Source organism: Neophocaena asiaeorientalis, unplaced genomic scaffold (genome assembly GCF_003031525.2).
Source record: "Neophocaena asiaeorientalis asiaeorientalis breed wild unplaced genomic scaffold, Neophocaena_asiaeorientalis_V1.1 scaffold32, whole genome shotgun sequence".
Classification (NCBI taxonomy): domain Eukaryota; kingdom Metazoa; phylum Chordata; class Mammalia; order Artiodactyla; family Phocoenidae; genus Neophocaena; species Neophocaena asiaeorientalis.
Genome location: NW_020185327.1, coordinates 1,788,191 through 1,813,531, shown reverse-complemented (window position 1 = coordinate 1,813,531; position 25,341 = coordinate 1,788,191). Strand labels below are relative to the sequence as shown.

The following is a 25,341-nucleotide window of genomic DNA, read 5'->3' as shown; positions in this document are numbered from 1 at the left end:
ATTTGCCACCCCTGACAGATGGCTCTGACCACAACGATAACCATCACCAACAAGTGTATCAGAACATCTGTCCCAGCTCCTGTACCTCTCCTACAAAACACCTATCAAGTGCTTCCCTGGTGGCGCAGTGGCTGAGGGTCCGCCTGCCGATGCAGGGGACGTGGCTTCGTGTCCCGGTCCGGGAAGATCCCACATGCCACGGAGCGGCTGGGCCCGTGAGCCATGGCCGCTGGGCCTGCGCGTCCGGAGCCTGTGCCTACTATCAGGCTAAGGGTCACACTGGAGGCCCTGACAACCTGTGTGCTCTGAACCTTATGGGTCCCAATTGTAAATTGTAAAGAAATTTCTTTCCAGGGTCACACCAGCACTTCCAGGCCTGTGATTTTGTGTCTTTGTGTGTGTGTGGCGAGGGGGGGGCTCCAGTATTAACTTGCCTCTCTCCCCACAATGCTGTAATTTGCATCTTAGACCTGCAGGTGTTTCAGAAAACAACATGAGTAAGCTCTCACATGACCATCGACTAGATCAATGGTGGCAATCTCTCCAAAACAGCCCTTGGTTACTCAGGAAAGCTTCCAGGAGGATTAAGTGCACCCTATGGGCAGTTTTCCCCACAATGAGTCATCCAATTAGAAAGGGTGGTATGAAATCTGTCCCCAGCCTTAGCTAAAGTGATAAGTAACACCACCTCGCCCTCACTGCCAGTGTCATTATGGATGGCAGACTCTAAACTTCTGACTTTTGCCCAGGGTGGTCTGTGCCAAAGCTAGCACAAGCTGCTGCACCTGGACTGATGCCTCAGACCAAGTGGGAAGGTCAACATAGAAACCTAGAGAAAGGTCCCTCGTTTTCTAAGGCTCACGAGTGGTTCCTGAGATTTGTTCAGGACCCTGGGGGCATGGCGAAGGTCAATACTGCAGGTTGGCCTAGTCCTGCTGCTTGGAGTCTTACTGAGAGTAGCCCTAATTAAATGCTGTCTGAGACAAACGGAATTGACTTAGTCCCAGCCCCTGTCAGTCAGATTAACCAGAGTGGCTGAGAAAGTGGCACACCCATAGGAAAATTCACCAGAATATGGTGTAGAAATGAGTGGAAGACAATTTTCCATGAGTATCTTATAAGCTGAGGCACTAGTGGCCTTTGTTCTGGGCTATCTTTTCCCAGGATGTCTGTATAGCCTACAGCCTTGGAGGACAGTGTCTGCCCCCAGCAGAGGGCCACTGTGTTTGCTCTCCAGAATAAGAGTTGCCTACACATGCCTGATCCAATTCCCCACCTCCCATTCTCCCTTCAATCCATTCTAAACAAGACTTTGCACTCACCTCTCAGTTAAAACAGCACAGGGTCAGATCCACTGAACATGTCTCTGTCCTTATCTTCATATCACTTTGATGCCAGTGAAGGAAGATCACACTCAATTTCTCAGAAGCACTCAACACGGCTGAAGAACTTGCTCATCCTTCTCTGCCTCTGTGACACCACTTTCTCCAGCTGTCTCTTACTGCACTGCTCCTTTTCTAGATCTCTTCCAGGCTCCTCTCCTCTTTAAGAACTTGAAATGTTAGTGCTCCTACCATTTCCAGCCCTGAGGTCAAAACTGGGTTGGCTACTTAACTTCTCTACTTAGATATCACCAGGCATTTAACATTTAACATACCCCAAGCTGAACTTGGCAGTTTAAATCTCACACGTACCCCCAACCCTGATTTCCCCATCTCAGTCGATTGTACAATCATTCACTGAGTTACTCAAGCCATCAGCAAAGGATTCCTCCTTTCCCTACTCTCTAGCTAACCCATCAGCAAATCTTCTCAGCTCTTTCCCCAAAACGTACCTTGAATTTCCCCCATTTCTCTCCATCTCCCTTACTGCTACACTAGTCCAAGCCTCCACTGTCTTTGTCTCTATTGGAAAAATAGAAAAGCTCCCCAATTGGTCTTTCCACCACCAGTGTGGTCCCCTCAATCCATGTGGCATACAGCAGCGGGAGTGATCTTCTAAATATGTAAACCTGAGTATGTCTCCCCTGCTTAAAATTCTTCAAAGGCTCCCCAGAACCCCTAAAGTAAAGAAGTGAACTCATCACCATGGCCAGCAAGTCCCTGCATGATTTGGCCCCAGACCCCATCTCCCCCAGGCCACCACACAACAGTGACACTGGCCCCTCTTTCACTTCTTCCAACACATCGAGCTATTTCTGGTCTTTACACAGGTTGTTCCCTAGCTTGAAACATGCTTGCTTTACTGGATCTTCCCTGTCCTTCTGTTCTCAATGTAAATGTCACCTCATCAGAAGGACCTTTCCTGACTGACTCAACCCCACTTAGTCCTCCTTTGCTCTCAGTTTTCCCCCCACTGTGACACAATAATGCATGAGGCAAAAAGGGCTGTGTTTTTAGTACCAATCTGCTTATTTCTGATTTCTAGATGAATGCTGTTGCGGGTTGTACTGTGTCCCCCCTAAAAAAACATGTTGAAGTCCTAACTCCCACCCAGGACCTCAGAATGTGACCTTATTTGTAAATACAGTTGTTGAAGACGTAACTCATTAAGGTGAGATCATACTGGAGTAGGCTGGGCCTCATATCCAATATGACCAGTGTCCTTATAAAAGAAGAGGGCCTTGTGAAGACAGAAACACAGGAAAACACCATGCGAAGATGGTAGACTGAAGTGATGCATCTACAAGCCAAGGAATGCCTGGGGCTACCAGAAGCTAAGAGAGAGGCATGGAACAGATTCACCCTCACGGCCCTCAGAAGGAATCAACCCTGCTCACTGATTTTGGACTTCTAGCCTCCAGAACTGTGGGACAATAAATATCTGTTGTTTGAAGCCACCCAATTTGTGATACTTTGTTATAGCAACCCCAAGAGACTAATACAAATGCCAAATTGCAAAGACATATATAGAAGGGAAAGGTGTTCTCACAGAGGGAGGTGGTGGGTCAAGGGGCAAAAGTGACTGTTTTAACATTATGCTTGCTTAAACTAAAACTTTCACTTTCAAAAGTAACCTAATTATTGAAACATGAACTAGAGTTACAGTGAAGCCTCACTACCACTGCATTATTGTGATTTGTAGGAACAATATATATTTGGTCTTCATCCACAGTTCCTGGCTCACAGCTCCCAAAACTCTTGGAATTTCCTGAACGACGGGATGATATTTGGTCTCTTGTCCTCAGTTCCTGAAAACACTTCAGGGAAGGTGACTTTTGGGATCCCACCCAAAGGTGGGGGCTGGTTGTCAGGAGAACCAACTTTCAGTCCCACCCCCTGCCGGAAGTTGAGTCAATCACCACTGGCCAGTGATTTAGTCAATCATGACTACGTAACAAAGCCTCCATAAAAAACCCAAAAGGACAGCTTTTTGGACCTTTTCAGAGAGCTTCCACATTGGGAAACCAGAACACTTCCACATGCCCCCATGCTTGGCCCATCCACCATGAGGACAGAAGCCCCTTTGTTCAGGACCTTGACCTTTGTATCTCATCTGGCTATTGATTTATATCCTTTTATAATAAATCAATAATCTAGTGAGTAAACAGGTTTCCCTGAGTTCTGGGAGCCCTTCTAACAAACTAATTGAACCCCAAGAGGGAGTCGTGGGAACCTCTGATTTACGGCCAGTTAATCAGAAGTATAGGTTACAACCTGGACTTGCAATTGGCATCCTGAATTGGAGGAATCATCAGAACCTCCAATCTGTGGCTGGTCAAAAGCACAGGTAACAACTTGTGACTGGTTTCTGAAGTGGAGGGAGGTCTTGTGGGACTGAGCCCTTTGTCTATGGAATCTGATTCTATCTCTGGGCAGACAGTGTCAGAAATGAGTTGAACTTTTGTATACCTGCTAGCATCCAAGAATTGATTGTTGATGTGGGGAAGTCTCCACACACACACATTGGAACCGGGTCCAGGAACCCAACTCAAACAGGCCCAAAAAAAAACACAAAACTGTCTATTATTACACCAATCCATATTAAATGGTACTGCAAACAGTTCCTGAAAAATTATAATGGAGTCAATGAAGAAAAGCCACAGACTCCTCAGTCTCAACTCTACGACCTTATAATGAGGATAGGAGCAAGTTCTTTAACCTCTAATTTTGTTATGAATTTGCTTCAAGGTTCTGCTTTAATAAACAGCATTAATGATGATAATAATAGCTACTCAGCATGTGTCAAACATTGTGTTAAATGCTTTAGAAACATCATTAATAACCCTCAATTACCTATCAGCAAAGCAGGTCCAAGTGTCCCCATTTTACAGATGAGGAAACAAAGGATGTGTGAGTCAAGAACAATGCTGCTAATTCAGTAGCAGAGCCAAGACCAGAACATAACGTCTTGTGACTTCCATCAAGAGCTACCTATTATATCACACAAATAATGTATTTGGCAGACTCTAATACAGAACAACCAGTTTCACTGGAGCAACGTTCCCATTACTTTCACACTTAATCAGAAAGTACTGTTAAGATAAATTCAAAACTTACTTTTTGTATCACTCATCCCAGGAAGGATGCTTTTTAAAATAAACTGTTTCTAAGGTAATATTTTTAAATGTACATTATACAAGCACTAGCTAAAGTTGAATTTGGCCTTACTGAAACTCACTTTTAAGTTTTTTTTTTTTTTTTTTTTTTCCGCAGGCCTCTCACTGTTGTGGCTTCTCTCGTGGAGCACAGGCTTCTGGACGCGCAGGCTCAGCAGCCATGGCTCACGGGCCCAGCCTGTTCGTGGCATGTGGGATCTTCCTGGACCGGGACACGAACCCATGTCCCCTGCATTGGCAGGCGGACTCTCAACCACTGAGCCACCAGGGAAGCCCTGAAACTCACTTTTAATGGCAAACCAATAAGTATCTGACCAGTTGGCTTTGTTTTTTTTTTTTTGTTTCATTTAAGTATAGTTGCTATACAATATTATATAAGTTACCGCTGTACATTTTTTAAAGGTTCCACTCCATTTATAGTTATTATAAAATATTGACTATATTCCCCTACCACTTGGCTTCTTATGAAGAAAAATACCCTGCTATTGAATTTGGTAAGTTTTAAGCTTAACCACATGTAACAGCTTTCACATAGCCAAAACAGAACTAATGCTCTCCTGAAAAGAATGGAGAACAATGAGTCTGTATTCAACTTTAATAGCCAGAACTTAAGTTACAAATTCAGAATCTAGTGTAATTCACAGAGAAAATAATACTAATGAATTTTAAGCGGTACTGTTCTATACTTCTGCTTCTGGGAAGATGGAGTAGATGTACTTTTCCCTATGCTTCCTGCTAAAGTACAACTAAAAATCCTGGACATTATCTATAAAACAAACATAAGAGGATCAAAAAAGTGGAGGGAGGGTGGCAGACTGGCCAGGGACCTGTAGACCTGAGGAACAACATGGTGGAGTGGTCCCTGGGTTTTCATATGTCTCAGACACAGAGCTGAAGAAGTCAGCAACCCAGAAACACGAACAGGTGCAGGGAAAAAAAAAAAAAAAAGCTTGAACAAAGTCTGCTCTCTCTAGCCAAAGGACCAGGAAAGGGACAGCCTAGCCAAGACAGAAAACTTTTAGACAAATGAGCCCTCGAATCCAGCCAGAAATCACATAAAAAACTGCAGCCCCACCGCCACGAGCAAAGGCAGAGCTAGAGCCTAGATGACTACCCTTCCCAGGCTTTAATGAGGAGCCCCAGCCCCTGCCAGGGTCACATCAGAGAAGGCTGAGTAGGGAGCTGGACAATAATGAGCTTGACTCCCTGCATCTCAGAGTCAGTGGAGACCACCTGCAGAGCTCAGACTTCCACCTCCACAGTAATAAAAGGCCTTCCCCTTCCACACTGGGGTGCTGTGGAGAGTTTAGCAAAGCTACTCCACAGTATTGCTGCCTCGGCATCCATTTTGCTGGCTGTGTGGCCCATAGGGACCTTAAACTGAAACTTGCCCCCTCATGCAAGCATGTGCCCTAGATAGCAGCCCTCAGAGTCACAAGTAAATACAAGCTCCTGATATGACTTCTCCAACAGCCCCTGTGATCACCAGTTTCCCCTGCCTCCCAGGGCCTGCCCCTTACACACCCTTTAGATAAAACCCCCATGGAGCTTACTAGAACCCTGGACTCCCCATCTGAATTGACCAATCTGGCCTTAGCCTGGGAACCCCAAAACATTCCACCCATAGACCCTAATAAAGCCATGTGCTCCAGGCCCTGTTGCTCTCTCTCTCTCTCTGCACCCAGTCTTGACCTCGCCATCTGGCCCCTCGAGGAGTGCCATGTACTCCCTCCAGGACCTGTGAGTAATAAAATTCTCTATTTCAATTTCTCTATGGTCCTCTGCTGGCCACAGCTCACCATCCAGCAATCTGTGCTCCACTTAACAAATGTTAATTTAACAAAGCAGGTAGTGTCAGAGGGGGCCCGGTGGAGAGTCAGGAAGCTCTCACCTCAAGAACCTAGAAAAAGAAAAGCAAAACAACCCAAAGTAGGCAGAAGGAAAGAAAAAATAAAGAACAGAAATCAATAAAGTTGAAAATAGAAAAATGGTAAAGAGAAAGTCAATGAAAAAAGAGCTAGTTCTTTAGAAAGATCAAAAAAATTGACAAATCCTGTGCAAGACTGGCAAAAAAAAGAGAGAAGATGTAAATGACCAATATCCGAAACAAAACAGAGAATATCATCAAAGAGTCTGCATACACCATGAGGGTAATAAGGGAATACTATGAACAAATCTACATATGCGCATTTCACAACTTAGATAAAATGGGTCAATTTCTTGAAAAACACAAACTACTACTGCTAATCCAATATGAAACAGATAATCTGAATGGGAACTATTAAGGAAACTGAATTCATAATTTTGAAACTCCCACAAGAAAAATCACCAGGCCCAGAAGGTTTCACTGGAGAATTCTACAAAACGCTTAAAGAATTAACATCAATTCTACACAATCACTTCTAGAAAACAGAAGAGGAGGGAACATTTCCTAATTCATTTTATGAAGCTAATAGTTACAGGATAACACACCAGAAAAAGACATTATAAAAAAGGAAACCACAGACCAATATCCCTTATGAATACAGACATAAACATCCTTAAAATATTAGCAAATAGAATTCAACAATATACACAAAGAATTATACACCATGACCAAGTGGGGTTTCTTCCAGGGAAGCAAGTCTAGTTCAATATTCAAAAAGCAAGCAATGTAATCTACCACATTAACAAACTAAAGAAAAAAAAAATCACAAAATCATATCAATTGATGCAGAAAAAGTATCTGACAAATTTCAACATTCATTCATAATGAGAATTCTCAGAAAGAGAGGGGAACTTCCTCAACTTGATAAAGGGCACCTACAAAATAACCTACAGCTAACATTACACTTAATGGTAAAAGACTTAATGCCCTCCCCCGAAGATCAGGAACAAGGCAAGGATATCCACTCTCAACACTCTTATTCAACACAGGGCTGGAAGTTCTAGTCAGTGCAATAAGGCAAGAAAAGGAAATAAAAGGCACATATGTCAGAAATTAAACTGTCCCTATATGCAAATGAAACTACATAGAAAATGTCAAGGAACAGGAATCTAACAAACACAAAACAAAAAAAAAAAAAAAACCACTTCTAGAATAAGTGAATTCAGCAAAGTCACAGGATACAAGATAAACAATTGTACAAATACAAAAAAACAATCGTATTTCTATATACTAGTAATGAACACATGGACACAATTAAAAGTATAATACCATTTGCAATCACTCAAAAACAATTAAATGTTCAGGTATAAATCTACCAAAACATGCACAGGACTTACACTGAAAACTACAAACTACTGATGAAAGAAACAAAGATCAAAATAAATGGAGAAACATGCTGTGTTCATAGACATGGTAAAAATATCAATTCTCTCCAAATTGATATGCAAGTTTAACATAATTTCTGTTCAAAATCACAGCAAGATTTTTTCTTTTGTAGACACGGACAAGATTATTCTAAAATTCATATGGATTGGGAAAATAACTAGAATAGCTAAAACAATTTTGAAAAAGAATAAAGTAGGAAGAATCGCTTTACCCAATTTCAAGACTTATTATACAGCTACAATAATCAGGACTGTGTGGTACTGGTGGAGGAATAGATACATAGATCAACAGAAGACAGAACCCAGAAAAGACCACATAAATATGCCCAATAGATTACTGACAAATGTGCAAAACCAGTTCAATAGAGGAAAGATATCTTTTCAACAAATGGTGCTGCAGCAATTAGACATCCAAGGGGGCAGGGGAGTGGGGGGCAGAACCTCAACCTAAATCTTACACCTTATACAAAAATTAACTCAAACCTCATTATGTTAATTTTAAAATGCAAAACTATAAAACTTTTACAAAAAATAGGAGAAAATCTTCAGGATCTAGGGCTAAGCAAATATTTATTAGACTTGACACCAAAAGTGTAATCCACAAAAGAAAATATTGGAAGAACTGGATTTCAACTTATGCTCTGTGAAAGACTGTTAAGAGGATGAAAAAACAAAATAAAAACTGGAAGAAAACATTTGCAAACCACATATCCAACAAAGGAATAGTATCTGGACTATATTAAGAACTCCCAAAATTCAACATTAAAAAAAATCCAATTTAAACACGTGCAAAAGACACAGAGAAATTTCACAGGATATACAGATTGCACAAATAAACACATGAAAATATGTTCAACATCATTAGTCATTAGGGAATGCAAATCTAAACCATAATGAGATACCACTACACACCTATCAGAATGCCTAAAATAAAAAAGTGATAACACCAAATGCTGGCAAAGATATGGAGAAACTGGATCTCTCATTCACTGCTGGTAGGAATGTATAAGGTAGGAATGTATAAGGGTGTAGCCACAACAGCGGTTTCTTACAAAACCAAACATGGAACGGCCATATGGCCCAGATTTGCACTCCTGGGCATTTATCCCAGAAAAATGAAAACATGTTCACAGAAAACCCTGTACATGAGTACAGATTCTGTACTAGCAGCAGCTTTGTCCTTCAACAGGTGAATGGTTAAACAAACTGGTTCATCCATATGATGGAATACACTCAGCAATAAGAAAGAACTATTGGTACACACAACAATCTGGATGAACAACCGGAGAGTTGTGCTGAGTAAAAAAGCCAATCCCAAAAGATTACAAACAACATGATTTCACTTATAGAGCATTCTTGAAATGACAAATTATAGCAATAGAGACAACACATTCCTGGCTGCCAGGAGCAGGGGAGGGGGAGGGGCAGGAGGGAAGCAGCTGTGGCTATCACAGGGCAACATAAGGATGATGATGGAAATGTTCTGTATCCTCAACATATCAATGTCAATGTATTGTTTGTGGCATGTACTATAGTTGTACAAGCCATTACCACTGGGATAAATGGGTAAAGCGTACAAAGGATCTCTGTGTTGTTTAACAATAAGAGCCCATAGGGACTTCCCTGGCGGTCCAGTGCTTCCACTGAAGAGGGCACAGGTTCGATCCCTGGTTGGGGAACTAAGATCCCTCATGCTGGGGGAGCTGGGGAGCACATAAATCTACAATTATCTCAAAATAAAAATAAGGTTGTTTTTTTTAATGGCATTATCTCAAAACAAAGTTTTTTAAAATGGCATTATCTCCAAAAGAATTATCAGCCAAATCATTTGTCATCAGATTTTAATATTTCTAATTTTTTTTGTTGACAGGCAATAAAAGAGCTCACTAGAAAAATCATCTCTAACAACCTAGTTTCAAAGCATTTACCAAGTGCTTGTCATGTGCAACTAGGAGCTAGGTTAATAGGCAAAGATGAGGAAGACAATGTAGATTTAGAAGAGAGTTTATACTTCTAATGAAGCTGAACAAGAACTACAGTGCTGAGCACAAGATAACTTCATAAAACACTTCATTATTCCTGCCCATAGTCATAAGTATTTCTAAACAGAATACTTGACCACTGCATGACCAACTTACATATAAGTAACTCTAAAGTCTTCCCTTCCTTCCTTCCTTACTCCCGGCCAGTGTAGGACACTTTCCGCCAGGAACCCTGACCGTCATCCAAGCCCTGGTCTCCATGTCTCAACTAAGCCCAAACCAACCCCGACCCCGAGCCATGCTGGCTGGGCAAAATCAGAAGAGGGGAAAGGTGAGAACCACACACACACACCCATTCTCCTCTCACCCAACTTGCTGCAACTTCTCTGAATACGAACACCCAAAGGAAGAAAAGAATGGCAAAGGGGAAGGGCTGGTTGAGACCTCCAGCTGCCAGGCCTCCCCTCACCAGTTACATCATCAGAAAAGGAAAAGACACATAAGAGGGGAAAAGGAATAAAAAAAAAAAGACGAAAGGAAAGAAAAGCTATGGCACGTTTTTACGCCATCCCCTCAGCTGTCACCTCCCCACTCTTCACAAAACAAAGGCGCCCAACTCTGCCCAGCTCTCTCCACTCCTGTCCCAGAAGCATTTCGCAAGTGCCTCTGAACCCGAGTCCCCCTAAAACTGAGTTCCCTTACCAAGTTTATGATTAACATCTTTACCCAAAATTTTATTCCCTTTCTTGTCCCCTCAGACCCCAAACCTGTGCTGAGCACTAATCAACCAGAGTCAGATGACTACAATTGCTGTTGTCGATAACATCTTTAGCGTACTAAAATTGCTATTATAGACATCATCATTAACGTACAAACTCAGGTTGGTTCTCCAGGGCAAGATGAGCTAACAGATCCCCAAGCCATGGACCACCTGGCCAGAGAATGGTAAACCAGAGACATCTTGACTCCCAAAACTAGAAACTACAATTAAGAAATGTCACAAAACAATGATTAATCCCAGCCTCTTTGTTTTTCCCCTTTTAAAAACCCCCCTAACTCAAAGATCAAGTTGGAGTGGCTAGGAGGCTTCTCCCACTCCCTTGCTTGGTGCCCTGCTGTACAGTAAACGCTGTGCATTCCTTCACCACAAGCCCGTGTTAGTAGACTGGCTTTGCCGCCCATCGGGCGAGCAGACCCCAGTTGGGTTCAATAACACCTCTTTCCCTTTAAAACACACTGTTCTCCTCCCAGCTTTGGTGGAGCCATGCCTCAGGAGTCACATTCCAAGAAACTGGAAAACAAATACTAAATGAATATAATCCATCATTTGTGAATACTCTAACCCTTGCCTTCTAGTGAAACTTTACTGTAAAGCTTTTTATTGATTTTCACATTTTAATGGTTAGGTTACTCTTAGAAATTAGAGGTTTAGTTTATACCAAGAAATATTAAACTATTATCCACACCTACCGGGCAAGAACTGCTTTCACCTGTTAATATAACTTGCCCATCTGGCTTTCCACTGAGACCCAGCAAGTGAAGTCTGTGAGTAGTCAAAACTGGCAACCCAAGGATGTGAGGGCAAGCTGCAATAATGATAATGGCCTCTCCACTAACTAGGACGGTCAATCAGGCTAACGAGCTGGCTCATCAGGTTCCCATCTTCTCTTAACATATCAGGTGTTCTGTTTCCAAGGCTGGGGGTGTAACAAAGAGACTACACGGTCCTCGCACAAGAGTTCATCTACTTTAACCCACGGTTTCACATTCAGTTCTAATAAACTTAGTTTCTAAGTTCATGGCTAATCAGAAGGAATATGTTTCATAGAGAAAAAAGCACTCTGTTCATTCACCCAAAATTTAAGTGCCTAACAAGTGCCAGGCACTTGGAGACGGAGCGTTGATTTATACACAGTGATCCCTGGCTTACGTAGGCAAGGGGGCTCAGACAGTAGAAGAGTAAACTAAAATAAATATAAATGTAAAGAAAATAATTACAAAAAATAATTAAATAATTACAAACTGTGATTGTTGCTAAAAGGATATAAACAGAGCCAAGGAACTTGTCTTTTCACAGGATATGAAGAGCAATTTCCTTTCCAGTACTGTCAAAACATAGAATTTAAAAATTCATACAATTTATTAACCCCAAATACACTCTAAAATTTACTTTTAAAAATTAAATCCCAGCTGCTGACTTGTTACCCTCTATGCTAAAAGCTGAATGGCATTTCAAATCCCTAGACTAGAGATGGTAATGCAGGGCATAAGGCAGTATTTCCACAGATGGAGGTTACAAAAAATAGGTCACTGAGAAGCGAGGGAAGGAAGCAGTAAGACAAAAAGCATGCCTTCAGCTATTTCAAAACTTGGCCTAGGGTGGGCCCTCTAACAAGGAAAAACACTCTTCTCCTCCTTGTCAAGATCACATAGCACCCTGCTCCCTGGGATCCACAATCCCTACTAGTTCCATACTTTAGTTGCTTTAAGCAACTTTTGTAGACTAACCTGGGCACAAAACCACCATGTGCAAGGTTGGTTTTTAAGGAAAGTGGAGTATCTTCCCAAAAAAGGAACCAACAAATCAACCCCACTTAAACTGGATACTGCCAAGTTAATTTAAAACACTAGCCGTGCTCTCTGCAATGTTTAGCTCCATTCAAAACTCAATCACACCAGCCAACCTTGGAGGAATATAAACAAAATTACATTATCAGAGGTACCTAACCTTTTCAGATGTGCCAAACACAATAACCTCGTGTTAAAACCTACTGACTGGAAGATATATTTGACTGCAAATCTGACCCACACAGGGAATGATCTGAATTTCCATCAAGAAGGCTGTAAGCACCAGATGATGGAGCAAAAGTGAATCCAAGCTCCATCTGAGCCTAGGAGTGAAGACAGTTCTGAACTGTCATTTTGGAAGACACTCACATCTCTTACAATTCAAATGTAATTTCCCCAAAGTTAATTCCAAAATTTTTGTTAGTTTGGCTTTGCTTTCTCAAAACAAGATTATTCATAGACTTGAAGACTAGATGTGTTCCCTGCTACTGCATCTCCACTTCTTCCCTTTTCACAAAGCCTGACCTCTATTAAGTTAGGAACTTATATCTGAAAGCTTCTACCTAGACTTTCTTTAGTCTAAACACCTCAGCTATAAATTAACGGCACGGGGGAGAGGGGGGCTGGGGGCGTGGATTTGTACTCCACTCATCTCGTTACAAATTAGGAATTGGAGAGGAATGGTCTCTCTTTTTTAAAAGATCTCCAGAGAATTATTTTCCATCAATTCCCTCCTTGCACCCAGCTCCTTTGTAACCGCTGCCACAAAATTCCCCCTTTGGGTCTCTTAGGCATCACCCTCAAACTCTCCCATCCACCTGTGCTGTTCCGTTCTCCCATGGAGAACATCGGCCTCTGTAACAACCTTGCAAAGCTGCCCCCCTCAGTCTCCTCATTCTCTGCTCAGAAGCCTCTAACTTCCCATTTCACTCAGAATAAAAGTAAAAGTTCTGCATCATGTAGCCAGCCTGCCACCTCCTTAACTCTCCAGCCTCATCTCCTATCTTTCCCTCACTCCCTGCTCACACATTTACACTAACTTTCTGCCTGGAATGCTCCCTCCTCTCCTTGAGGGGCTTTCTCAGATGTTACCTTCCCTTAACCCTCCCCCCTCCCCCCCCATGTAAAACTGCAAACTTCCAACTCCCTATTCCCCTAGCAAACTCTCTGTTTAACTGATGTTATTCACTACTATCCCCAATGTAAGTTCCAGGAATGCAGGGATTTATCTGTTTTATTCACTGCTGTATACCCAAGGTCTAGAACTGCGCAAGATACCCGACCATTCAGTACGCATTCATGAATGAAGGAATCATTTACTTAACAGATATCTGCTGAGCACCTAGTCCGGGTCAAGTTTGTTAAGCCCAGACAAATAAGACACTGTCCCTGACTTTGACGCACCAGATGGATTACTGCACACAAACAAAACAGGACTGCAAACTACGGCCACCAGCAAGCCACAGAACGTGCCAAAAATTCAAAGGAAAAGGTCTCGGCTTTGCCCTTCGGGAACACAGTCCAGCTTCCCACCCTCGCGAGATTCTCCAGGGACCATCCCCAGAGGGCCTCTTCTGGTCCCCTGAGAGGGGTGGGGACCCTCGCCCTCCCCAAGCCCGAGAGGTTACTTGTCCAACGGTGCAACTTCCGGCCGGACACAAGATTTAATAAAACAAATTTTAAAACCTCCGCCCTTCAGCTTCCACCCCGCCTCCTCTGCCTCGCAGGTCGCCCCCTTCAGTGGCCCGCGACCGAATCCTCACCACGGCCTGACCGCCCTCACAATGGAAAGCGCCCTACTTCCGCAGTCCCCACCTGCTCCCGGCGTCCCCTGCGGCTCCTCCCTGGTGCGCATGCGCGAGCAAACCTTCCTGCGTTGCGGAGAGGCAGGCCGTTGAGCCGAGGCTGGGCACGCCCCCAGCGTACGGCTGGCTCCTGATTGGCTGCCTCTTGCTCTCCTGAGCGCTGTTGGGGAGGCCTGCGGCTGCGCCTCTAAAGGCGCAGGCGCTTGACTCTTGTGCGGCTGCTTACTGCTCCTCGCCGTCTTCGCGGGCTTCCTGGAATCGTTGCAACGCCGCCGGCATGTCTCAGGTATAACTCGTGCCCAGCCTAGCTGCGAAGGGGCCACGCGGGGGGAGGCTGGCGCGGGGATCATCCCGCAGACACAACCCTGCAAGGTCTTTAACTTCCGGCTCTGCTGTTCTTCCTGGACCCATGCCCAGCGCACTCTTTGGACAGAGAGCCCTGTAAGCGGAACTTTCCGTGTTTGGACTCACAACACCGCTACTTAGCCTGCAACTGCTGGCAAGCTGCCCATGGGAAGGACTTCGCAGTGAAGCAGGAATTGGGGTTGGAGGCGAGGGTCCTAGGAAGACAGATAGGATGTAGTGGGTTACATGGATCAAAAGAGTAAGGGGACCGTGTGCCCCATTCGGAAGGACACGGCAGGAGTAGGGCCGCCATACAGAGTGGAGAAGCAAGGAGGCTGTGGTTGAGAGCTTGGAGGTCAGGGAAAGTAGGGGCTGAGTGTCCGGCGTGAGAAGGGGTGACCTAGAGGTCTTTCCCTCCTTCGACTGTAGACGCTTTTCTGGGACCTAGCAGTGTGGGGCGACCTTTGGCTCCTCTACCCTCCCTCCAGGCAGGCACTGGGTCAGAGGTCGGCGCTGGATGCCCTCTCTCAGGGGGAGGGGGCCAGCGGGCTCTGGTCGCTGACACCGCTGCGCTCATGCCCTGTTCCTTTCTCAGCTATTTCAGTCACGCAGTGCCAGCCCTATCCGCAAGTCAGGGCTGTCCTGGGACCCTGTTCTGGCCAGGGAGTTGGCCACGCTGCCTTTTCTGTGAAGTGTGTGCCCACTGCAGGCAGTCCTAGGCTGTCTCCTTCACCTCTGTTTCCAGTACCTGATACCTAGTGTAGTGAGAGAGCCCAATGCATAGTTCATCAAATGAGTGAACCGATGTGCTTCCCTCCTGGTTTTGCTGAATCTTTCTAGCCGTGCTGTTGAGTTGAGGAAAGACTGCTTTTCCTCACCTGCACTGCAAGAGGAGTGCTGCCTTTCCAGCCCCCCCATCCCCACTACTGTGCTCTATTCAGGCCTCTTCTCTCCCTCGACTTTAGGCTGAGTTTGAGAAAGCTGCTGAGGAAGTTAAGCACCTCAAGACCAAGCCAGCAGACGATGAGATGCTGTTCATCTACAGCCGCTACAAACAAGCAACTATGGGTGACATAAATACAGGTATGCTGAGGTTCATCAAATGAGTGAGGGCCGAGACTCATCAAAGCAGGCTCAGCAGCCTTGGTTGGTGCTGGAACTCTTAATCCCTGGGTGGGAACCTCACTCTCAAAACCACCCACAGCCCTACTGCCCTACTCTTAAGGCAGTTCATGGGATTCCTGAGGTTTAAGCTGGGAGAGGTTCCCCAGAGATCATGTTCCTGGATGAGGTTCACAGACCCTGCACTGTTCTTGGTTTCTTGGTGGCTCATATAGCAGTATTCAAATCCTAGTTTGGGAAGAACTTTATTCATTCCAGCATTTTCCATCTATTTGGGAGGAAGCAAAGATCCCAGCTTGGGAGAAATTTGCTCCAAGCTCTCAGATCAGTAGTAGTTCTGTTGAACCATACTGCTTCCACCCCAGATAGGCAGGATCAGTCAGAGCACTTGGCAGCTAGGCCAAGCCTGATGGCAGGAGCAGAGAAGCAGCTGGCTTCCTGCGGCAGGTCAGAAGCGTTTTTGCTGATAGCAGTTCCAGATAACCATTTGGCCCCTGTCAAAAAATCTTGGTACGGATTTTGAGGCCTTGGTTTGGACAACCATATTCTGTAATCCTGTCTTTTCTGCCTTGGACAGTTTTCATTCTGCCCATAAGTTCCTGAAACTCAGGAGTATATGGCAACAGCACGATGCAGTCTATGAAAGGATTCAGAGGTGGTGGCCATAGTAGTGTAGAAGGAGGTCACCCCGCCCCTGTTCAGGAGGGCAAGTGTAGCCCCCAATTCCACTGCAGTTGGGGTAGAAGGTGGAGCTGGTGGGCTGGCTGCTAAGGATCCTGGGCAGTGCCAAATCAAAGATTACAGGGTGGGCTTAGTTCCGAAAGGTCTTGTGGTGAAGGTGAGTTTCACCCTGGGTTTATAAACTGCATCTTCCTAGGGAGGCAGGAGAGATGAAATGGGGGTGACCAGAATGGCTGAGAAGCTTTTCTGACCAACGCAATTTTCACAGAGACTGGCCTCTGCCCTGCTTTCACATAAGTATAGGTAGACTGGCTTGGGAATCTCATCACTTCCTGATTAGCTCACTCTAGGGCTGCACTGTCCAATACGGTAGCCACTAGCCACATGCAGCTATCTAAATTTAAATGGCAAATACTTAAATAAAATCAACAGTCCAGTCCCCAGTCACACAAGCCGCATTCCAGGTGCTCAGCTGCCATAAGTGGCAGGTGGCCCCTGAGTTGGACAATGCAAATGTACAGCCTTTCCGTCATCACGAAAGGGCTGTTAGGATGTGCAGTTCTAGGATCCTGCTGATGATCCTGCAGGTGCAGTTTCGCTCAGGTATCCCTGGGAATGCTTCCTGGCAGGCACTTGGGGGGAGACTTGATGTTTCTCAGACACGGTGGTCCAGGCTATGGGCACTGCGATTGCTCCCCTTGGCTTTCTTCTCAGTGTGGCAGTGAACGAGGTCAGCAGGGAAGTAGTAAGTGTGTTTTCCAAGTGCAACTGATAACAGGTCTATATGGGTAAAACCATGGTATAACTTAAAGGAATCTTGCCCTCACGAACAGAATTCCCACAAAACAACAAGAAATAGGCTAACAGTTTGGTAGCAGAATGGGGCAAGGATATGAACAGACAGTTCACAGAAAAGGACACCCAGAAAACTGATAATAATGTGGGAGAGAAATTGGGTGGGAAAAGTGGGAGGAAACTTTATAGTATTCCCCTTGTGGTGTTTGAATTTTAAACCAGATGAATGGACTGTAGTACTTGTTTAAAAAAAAAAAGAAAAAAAATTAAAGTACGGTTTTTAAAAGAAATTTTGGAGTTATTTAATTTATAAGACAAGGACTCTCTAGTAATGAGAACAGTTTCCCTCCTACTTTCTCTAGATTTTAAATTTGGATTTCTGTACATGTGGGTTTCTGAAGGCAGAACCCACCGTACTAGACCCATTTAACTCTGTAGCAGAGCCTAGAAGGAATAGTGTAATAAAATATAGCTTTCATGGCAAGAAGATTGATAAAGTTCCTTATTAGAACTTGCAGCAGGTCTCATGTCTTTCCCTCTCTTGTTTAAGAACGGCCTGGAATGTTGGACCTCAAAGGCAAGGCCAAGTGGGATGCCTGGAATGAGCTGAAAGGTAATTGTTCTAATATGTTTCCCTCATTTGGGAAGCCCAGTAATGAAATACTCTTCATTAAGGAGTATAAGGGGTGAGGAGAGAGAACACAGTGGATGAGGCACATGCTGGGGAACCAGTTTGACCGGGGCCAGAATGGAAAAAAAACTGGGCGGCCTACTTATTCTTCTAATACCATTTATGCCTTTTCCAAAAACACCATCTCTGAGTCATGGTATCATCTGGAGAGAGGAGGGGCTGGGGACCAGGCCACTAACAGACTGGGAGGTGATAAGAGTTGGCTTGGCCTTTATATGTATTTAGAATAAGGGGTGGTTTCCTGTCCAAACCTCCCTCTCCCCCACAAGGCCAGGCGGTGACCCGCTAGCCCAAGCAGCCCTCCCCGGTTCCCTTCCAGCCAGAAAGGCACCTTAAAAAAAGGAATGAACTAATGCGTGGCAAGCTGCTGGCACATCGTAGCCTTGGTGAATGGAGCTATTATGCGCTAAGCAACACCAGGCAGCTCTGACTTAATCACGTGCCACCTGCAGCCGTAAGACCCAAAAGTTGGCACTAAAGTGCCTGCCAGCTTTTGTGCCCTAGCTAGCTTGTTTCTGAATAAGCCCTCTGTCTTCCTGCAAATGAGAAACACTTGAATTCAAAAGGGGCCAGAATACAAAAAATATACTCCTAGGATTTGCAAGTAACTGGAAGAGGAATGCCCGTCTGACTGTCCATCCTTATTGGGCATTTCCATACCATTCCCAGGCCCCATGTACTTGCCCTTGCTCCAGAACACACTCTGATTCTCAGTGAGTATCTCTCCTTCACCGTAGAATCCAGGACTCTGGGCATCACTGTCTCTGAGGGGTATCTCCAGTGTCCCCTATATTCCCCTCCGAGAGCCAGCTGCTGTGCTCAGAGTTCTCAGAACTTTTCTCATAGCTTCTCTCTGGGGAGTAGAGGGTGCCTGGCTTTGTTTTTTCCCTGGCAGCTTAACAGCTCTGGGAGATAAGAGCCCGACAGAGAAATAGGTGATAGGTCAAAGCCAACTGTGAAAGTCAGCAGGACCAGTAGTCACTGCAGCTCCCCATGTTAGGCTTGACATGACAGTAGGGGGACTCAATGGCCAGCAGGCCAGTGACAGGCCCTGGACAGCTGCACACACATTATGGGCTCAGTGCTTTATGGAGCATTGCCTGTGGACCAGGCTCCTTGAGGACTTCAAGTCAAATCCTGGCCAGGTCTGTGAGGTGTAGGTAGTAGAACCACCACCCACTTCACAGGTGAGAAATTGAGCCTCAGAGCATTAAACCAGGGCTCTAAAGTCTGCTAACTTTCTACCATGCTGCCTCTGTGACAAACACTCTTGTTGATGCCTTACAGGGACTTCCAGGGAAGATGCCATGAAAGCTTATGTCGACAAAGTAGAAGAACTAAAGAAAAAATATGGAATATAAGGGACTGGGTTTGGCTGCCAGCCACACATTTCACCTAAACTGATCTAATACCTTGTTTTTCTAATACTGTGGATGAAGTTAGTAAATGACTAGTTAACCCAGTTGCTCAAAATAGCCCAGGATATGACACTAACAGAGTAGGGGCTGAAATGGTTACCGATCCTTGCTGAGTAGTTTTTATCAATAGATCAATTAAAAGTATGTTTGTTACTTTAAGTCTTTGATAACCTGGGTTCTTGAAATAATGTACTCTGTTGCGATCTCTCTTCCTCACTTTTTCTAACAATTTCATCTGGAAGTGTTTGAGCTTACCCTTCTCACCCTCCTCTTGGAGGGTGGGCAGGCACTCCCACCTGTTGAGACCTGGCATGTGCTCCCCTCTCGTGTGGAGGAAAAGGATTATAGAAGTGGCCTTTCCCACCTCCTTCCCTCAACTCCAGCCACACTGGTCAGGCAGGCTGAGATGTCAGTTTGCAGCTACTGCCAACCCTCTGTCAGGAACATTGCTGGCCGCAAGCTCTGACGAAGGCAGGGTTGATGAGTGTCTGAGGTCCAACCAGTCCATGGTTGCAGAGCAAACCAGCAAGGGTGGAAGCCCCAGTCAGGGTGAAATGTGCATCTGCAGGGAGCATTCCCAGAGTCCGTGTGGAAGCTTGGCCACAGGCAGCTGGGCAGGCAAAAAACAAGTGGGGAAAGCGAGGGCTTAGCAAGGAGAAGTGCCATCAGGACCTAGGAAGGGCAAGGGGTTAAGGTTGCAGAGAAGAAAGGCTGGAGCTTGACTTTGGAGGATGCAGGCGGTTGCATAGTAAAAAGGAAGAAAAGGAGACAGCTGTCAGACCCTCCCTGCCCCATGTTCCCCGTCAGTCACTTCCACAGTCCTACAGGGGAAGCACTCGTATTTCCATTTTGCAGGTGAGGATGCTAAGGCCAAAAGGAATTCAGGAGAGGCTCTCTGAGGCCAGGAAGCTTAGTTCTCCCCTCCTGAGCCTGTACCCTGGTTTTAGACATAGTTCAGCCTTGCTTGACAGTGAGACCTGAGCATTACAGTGACTTGGCCAGGGCCACTCAGCTGGTAAAGAAACTCAGAACCAGCGTTCAGGTGCAGATCTCCCTGGTCCGGATACCTGTACCATCCAAGGTGGCCTCACAGGCTTGAGCAGCATTGTGATGGGAGACACAGGAGCAGCAGGGAGGACAGGCATCTGGTGGGGCTGGCGGACAGCAGGCTCACAGGCCCAGCCGCTCCGCAGCATGTGGGATCCTCCCAGACCGGGGCACGAACCCGTGTCCCCTGCATCGGCAGGCGGACTCTCAACCGCTGCGCCACCAGGGAAGCCCCAAAAGTACAGAATTTGGCCGTAGGTGATGGGGAGCTGCTGGGGAGTCGACATGGTCAAAGGCATTCAGACGGTCAGTCTGACTGTATCAGTAATTATTGAGAGTAGCTAATCGTCCTGTTCCAGCCCAGGCTGCCCAAGGAAAGCTAAGCCCCACAGCTCAGATGTAGATGGTAAGGTCACCCCAAAAAAGGAGTAAGGTCAAGGTCGAAAACACAGACACGTGGCCCGGGGGAGGTGACATCCTGAATAGCAGTGTCACTTGTGCAGCGCCAGTTCCTGGGCACGGATGTGACTGAGGACATGTGAGGCAGGGAGCCCACCGTCCTCTCCCACCTGGCTTCACTCCACCCAGGCTGCCAAGACCACCCAACTCATGGGCATCTGTGAGCCCCAAGGGAGGCAATAAGGAGTCATAGCCACTCACCTGTACCCATATTTGGATCATCTTTGCTCGGTTATTGGCTGTTTCAGGAGTAAACCAAAGGACGAACAGTCTTACATAGAGGCCAAGGTATGGTGCTTGTCCAAACAGACCTGATCCAGGGTCGGGCCTAGCGCACCCACCCCGGGGTTGTGAGAAGCTCCTGGCATACAGTAGGTGCCCCGGTGTGTAGCACTTTATCAGGAGTTTCTCTCTCACCCTCCTTCAAACCAATTTTTGTCCCTGGCAACATCCCTTGCAATATCTATCAGAGTCAGGGACCTAGCGCAAGAGCAAATTATCACTCCTTTGGTAACACTGGAGAGGGTGTGGATAAGAAAAGCACCTGCCTAGTATCCTGCCCTATTTCCAGCTTGTGAAAGGCAGCCTGTGCTCAGGCTCCATGTCACCGCCTCGCTGCCAGCCAGGATCCCAGAAGAGTGGGCCTGAGCTTAAGGAAGCCCTGATAAAGATAGCACAGTCCGGCCCCCTGCAGTTAGTTACACTCCGCTAAGATTGTACTGTGATGACTCGTATCCCTTCTCCAGCGGATGCCGATTGCAGAGAAACACTGGAGTGAAAAGGCAGACCCAAGGCCCCTCTGCCCACCACTGGCTTGGCCTCTGATGGGTGGCCGTCCTTTGCGGAGGACCTGCAGTGCCAGGCTCCCTCTCAGTCTCTTTGCTTCAGTTCTGAATGTCATCCATGGTGCCCTGAGGTGGGGACTACACCTCCTAGCTGTGTAATGGGGGTTACCGTGTCCGTTATTCAAAGGAGGAAGTGAAGACTCAGGTGATGAGTAGATCCAAACCCAGAGACCCCTGGCTGGGGAAGGCCTTTCTCATCCCCTTCCATCACGTTGCCTCTCGTGACCGCTGGCTACCCCTCCCTTTGCACCTCCTTCGTCTGTCCGATGACGGTGGTGACCCCTATCGCTGGGCCAGCGTAAGACGCTGCGGAATCCCACACCCGCTGGCAGCTCCTTCCTGAAGAGTGGCTTCGAAAAGCAGGTCACCTCTCCAAGGCTGCAGTGGGGTCCAGGCGAGCTGTACTTTTTAAGCACCTCGGGTGATTCCGAGGCTCTGCCAGGTTTAGGAGAGGCCCTCCCCACTCACTATCAAGTAGTGGTACCGGTTTCTCCGAAAGCAATGTTGGTCTGGCATTCTGAGAACATGTCACCAGTAGCCTTGGGGGCTGTGCCTGCTCTCGTAGCCTCTGCAGGAGTCTATGTACAGCCCAGGGAGGGCTCACAGGTCTGGGGAAAAAATGCGATAGGCAGTGGGGAGCAGGCAGGACACCAGTCTTCACCCCCTCCTCAGGTACACCCCGCACTTGGGTGGGACATCTTACCTCCAGTCTGACTTTGGTGACAGACGTACATGTGAATCCCACTTCAGGCTCTCAGGTGCTGAATCACCTATCTTCTTAGAGCCACACTTCCTTCATCTGGAAAATGAGCCGATAAAATGGGTAAAGTGTCTCGCATGATGTCCAGCAAACAGCAACTTGCTAGCAGCCTGGAGGGTTTCCCTTATCCTCACCCTCAGTACTTCCCTCCCCAACTGTGTGGACAAGCCTTGGCCCGAGGACACAAACTGCTGCTCCCCTCTTAGCGGCGCTTCAATAATTGGGGGTCAGCCATGGCCTAGGATGTCCTCCCTATTCCAAAGTAGTTCCAAGATCCAAAAGCCTGGGAACTGCTGCTATGGATCAGGGACCGGGCATCTTGGGGGACATGGAAAGGCCACTGGATTGCCACCTGGGGACCTTGGCTCAGCCATTGCCCTAGTCACATGGACATAGGGCAAGTTACGTCACCTCTGTAAGCCTGTTTCTTCAATAAAATGGGGCTGAGCAGAAGGTCATGTGTCCAGCGTAGACAGGAAGGAGAGCCAGAGGTGGGGAACAAGAAGGCCCCAGGGATGGCCGGCTTGACAGGAATCAGGCTGGGAAGTTGTGAGGGGGCGGTTTAAACAGCCAGATGAATAAAGGTGTGTAAAATTACATTACAGGTATTGGTATAGGGAGGGTGGGAGGGAGGGAGATGCAAGAGGGAGGAAATATGGGAACATGTGTGTATGTATAACTGATTCACTTTGTTATAAAGCAGAAACTAACACACCATCGTAAAGCAATTATACTCGAATAAAGATGTTAAATTAAATAAATTACAGGTATTCGGAGTTGAGGATGAGCCCAGAGAAATAACCAGCGGAGGCAGGCTTTAAGGGGCTGTGGCTTTGCGCTGGCTCAGGACAGGACAGCACCTCTGCCCTCAGCAGCTCCCAGGGAAGAGACGGTCAAAATGTTTCTTCCCTTATTTATTTATTTATTTGTGTGATTGCACACAACCTCTCTTTTGAAAGGGCTTGAGGTAGCTAAGAACAGACCCCCAAAATGAGCAAAGCCCCATCAGGATCCTAGGTCTAAGGATAACTCAGATGCCCTCCTTGTTCTGAAAGAGCTGTAAACCAGAAACTGCAACAGAAGTGCCCTTGGTTGCCCTCTCTGTACACCTCCAAACAGAGAATCCCCCTTGCTTCGCAACACCCACCTGCCTTGAATACAACTCAACCCTTGGAGGACCAGGAATTAGTCGACCTACAGCTTTTTTCTTATTTTGTGATTTTTTAAAATTTATTTATTTTATTTATTTATTTTTGGCTGCGTTGGGTCTTCGTTGCTGCGCGCGGGCTTTCTCTAGTTGCGTCGAGCAGGGTCTACTCTTCGTTGCAGTGTGCGGACTTCTCGTTGCGGCGGCTTCTCTTGTTGCAGAGCACAGGCTCTAGGCGCGCGGGCTTCAGTAGTTGTAACACGTGGGCTCGGTAGTTGTGGCGCACGAGCTCTAGAGCGCAGGCCCAGTAGTTGTGGCGCACGGGCTTAGTTGCTCTGCGGCATGTGGGATCTTCCCGGACCAGGGCTCTAACCCGTGTCCCCTGCATTGGCAGGCGGATTCTTAACCACTGCGCCACCAGGGAAGTCCCATTCCGTGATTTTTTTGATAAGTATTCTTGCTAAGTAATCAATGAACTAGTGTAAGTCTAGACTGAAAATATTTTCCTTTTTATGTAGCTGTAAAGATAGCCCCACAAAGGCTTTCCAGAGAAATCAGCGAGATATCAAAAACAGCACAGAACTCTGCACTTGGTGCAGGGTAGCCTAAGTGTGTGACTTGTAGGGCCCCAAAATGCCCTGTTAGAGTGGGTTAGATTGTGTTCCCCCAGGAGATACATCCAAGTCCTAACCCCACACACACACACACACACACACACACTCACACACCCCAATACCTGTGGATGTGACCTTATTTGGAAAGAGGGTCTTTGCAATTGTAATTGAAACAAGGATCTCAAGACAAGATCATCCTGGATTAAGGCTGGGTCCTAGTGCAATGACTGTTGTTCTTATAAGAGGAAGGAAAGGGAAATTTGAGACCAAGACATGCACAAAGAGGAGGACAACGTGAATACGGGGACACAAGTTGGAGTTACATATCTAGGAGCCAAGGAATGCCAAGGGCTGCCGGCAACACCAGGAGACAAGAGAGAAGCGTGGGATGGGTTTTCTCTGACTCTCCAGAAGGAACCAACCCTGCCCATACCTTGCATCTGGACTTCTGGCATCCAGAATTGTGGGAGAATAAATTTCTGGTCTTTTTTAGTTACCCAGTTTATGTGATTTGTCACAGGAGCCCTAGGAAAGTGATATGCCCACTGATCCCCGTGTGGCCACTCATGGGCTGGTCTCTTACACCAGTAGCCCTTCTTTAGAAGACCCTGAATGTCTTGGTCAAGTACAAATGAGACACCATTATGTGGAGGGCTCTCTTGTGAATACTTGATTGGGCTCACCTCTGTTAGAAATCAGAGGCCTTAAAGGCATGGGAGTGAGCACAGTTCTGGTGGAAGTCACGAAAAAGCTAGGGCTCAGGTTGCTGCCAAGGTGACCGTACTTAGAAATCACCCACCGGCACCAGGGCATGAGCATCTGGTAGGAGATTTGCCAAAAGAAAGGGGAGACTGCAAAGTGGGAGGGGATTGGAGGGACTCATTATCTCAGCCCTTCACACAGTTTTGCCTAAGTGTGGCCCCGAGGAACGTTGCCAGTTCACCAGGCCATATAATTTGAATCACAAAGTGGCCACGCTTATTCTTTCTGACCTTGAGTAAGTTTCTTATTTTCTCTGAGCCTCAGATTTTTTTTTTTTTTGTCTATAAAATAGGGATAATCTATATGGTGCAGAATTGAGTGAAGATTTAATAAATGCCTAATACACAAATGAATACATGATAGCTATTATTAATCAACAAAAGTGTTTTGAATGAATAAAGAATGAATTCATCTTTTTTTTTTTTTTTTT

The 25,341-nt window shown here is 46.1% G+C and overlaps 2 protein-coding genes across 7 annotated transcripts in view; one reads left to right on the top strand and one right to left on the bottom strand.

The window, feature by feature from the left end:
* The window catches only part of CUNH2orf76 (chromosome unknown C2orf76 homolog), an 84,461-nt gene extending 70,115 nt beyond the window's left edge, over positions 1–14,346 (bottom strand). Inside the window, exons 1-2 of one of the 6 annotated variants that reach the window (XM_024734511.1) lie at positions 11,876–13,482; positions 1,323–1,386 (exon numbers count right to left, since the gene is read on the bottom strand). Coding sequence is in view for 1 of the 6 variants with exons in the window: in XM_024734518.1 (XP_024590286.1) it covers positions 14,236–14,275 (40 nt within the window). In the remaining 5 variants the exon portion in view is untranslated. Of the gene's footprint in view, positions 1–1,322; positions 1,387–11,871; positions 13,483–14,106; positions 14,130–14,183 lie in introns of those variants that run through there. The other 5 variants (XM_024734518.1, XM_024734512.1, XM_024734515.1 and 2 more) reach the window with 5 other exon arrangements.
* A 20-nt stretch (positions 14,347–14,366) lies between these two features.
* On the top strand, positions 14,367–19,436 carry DBI (diazepam binding inhibitor, acyl-CoA binding protein). Its single transcript, XM_024734519.1, has 4 exons — positions 14,367–14,511; positions 15,536–15,653; positions 17,719–17,781; positions 19,147–19,436. Exons 1-4 carry the CDS (start codon positions 14,503–14,505, stop codon positions 19,218–19,220), a joined length of 264 nt encoding a protein of 87 aa, XP_024590287.1. The 5' UTR covers positions 14,367–14,502; the 3' UTR covers positions 19,221–19,436.
* Positions 19,437–25,341: the final 5,905 nt, after the last annotated feature.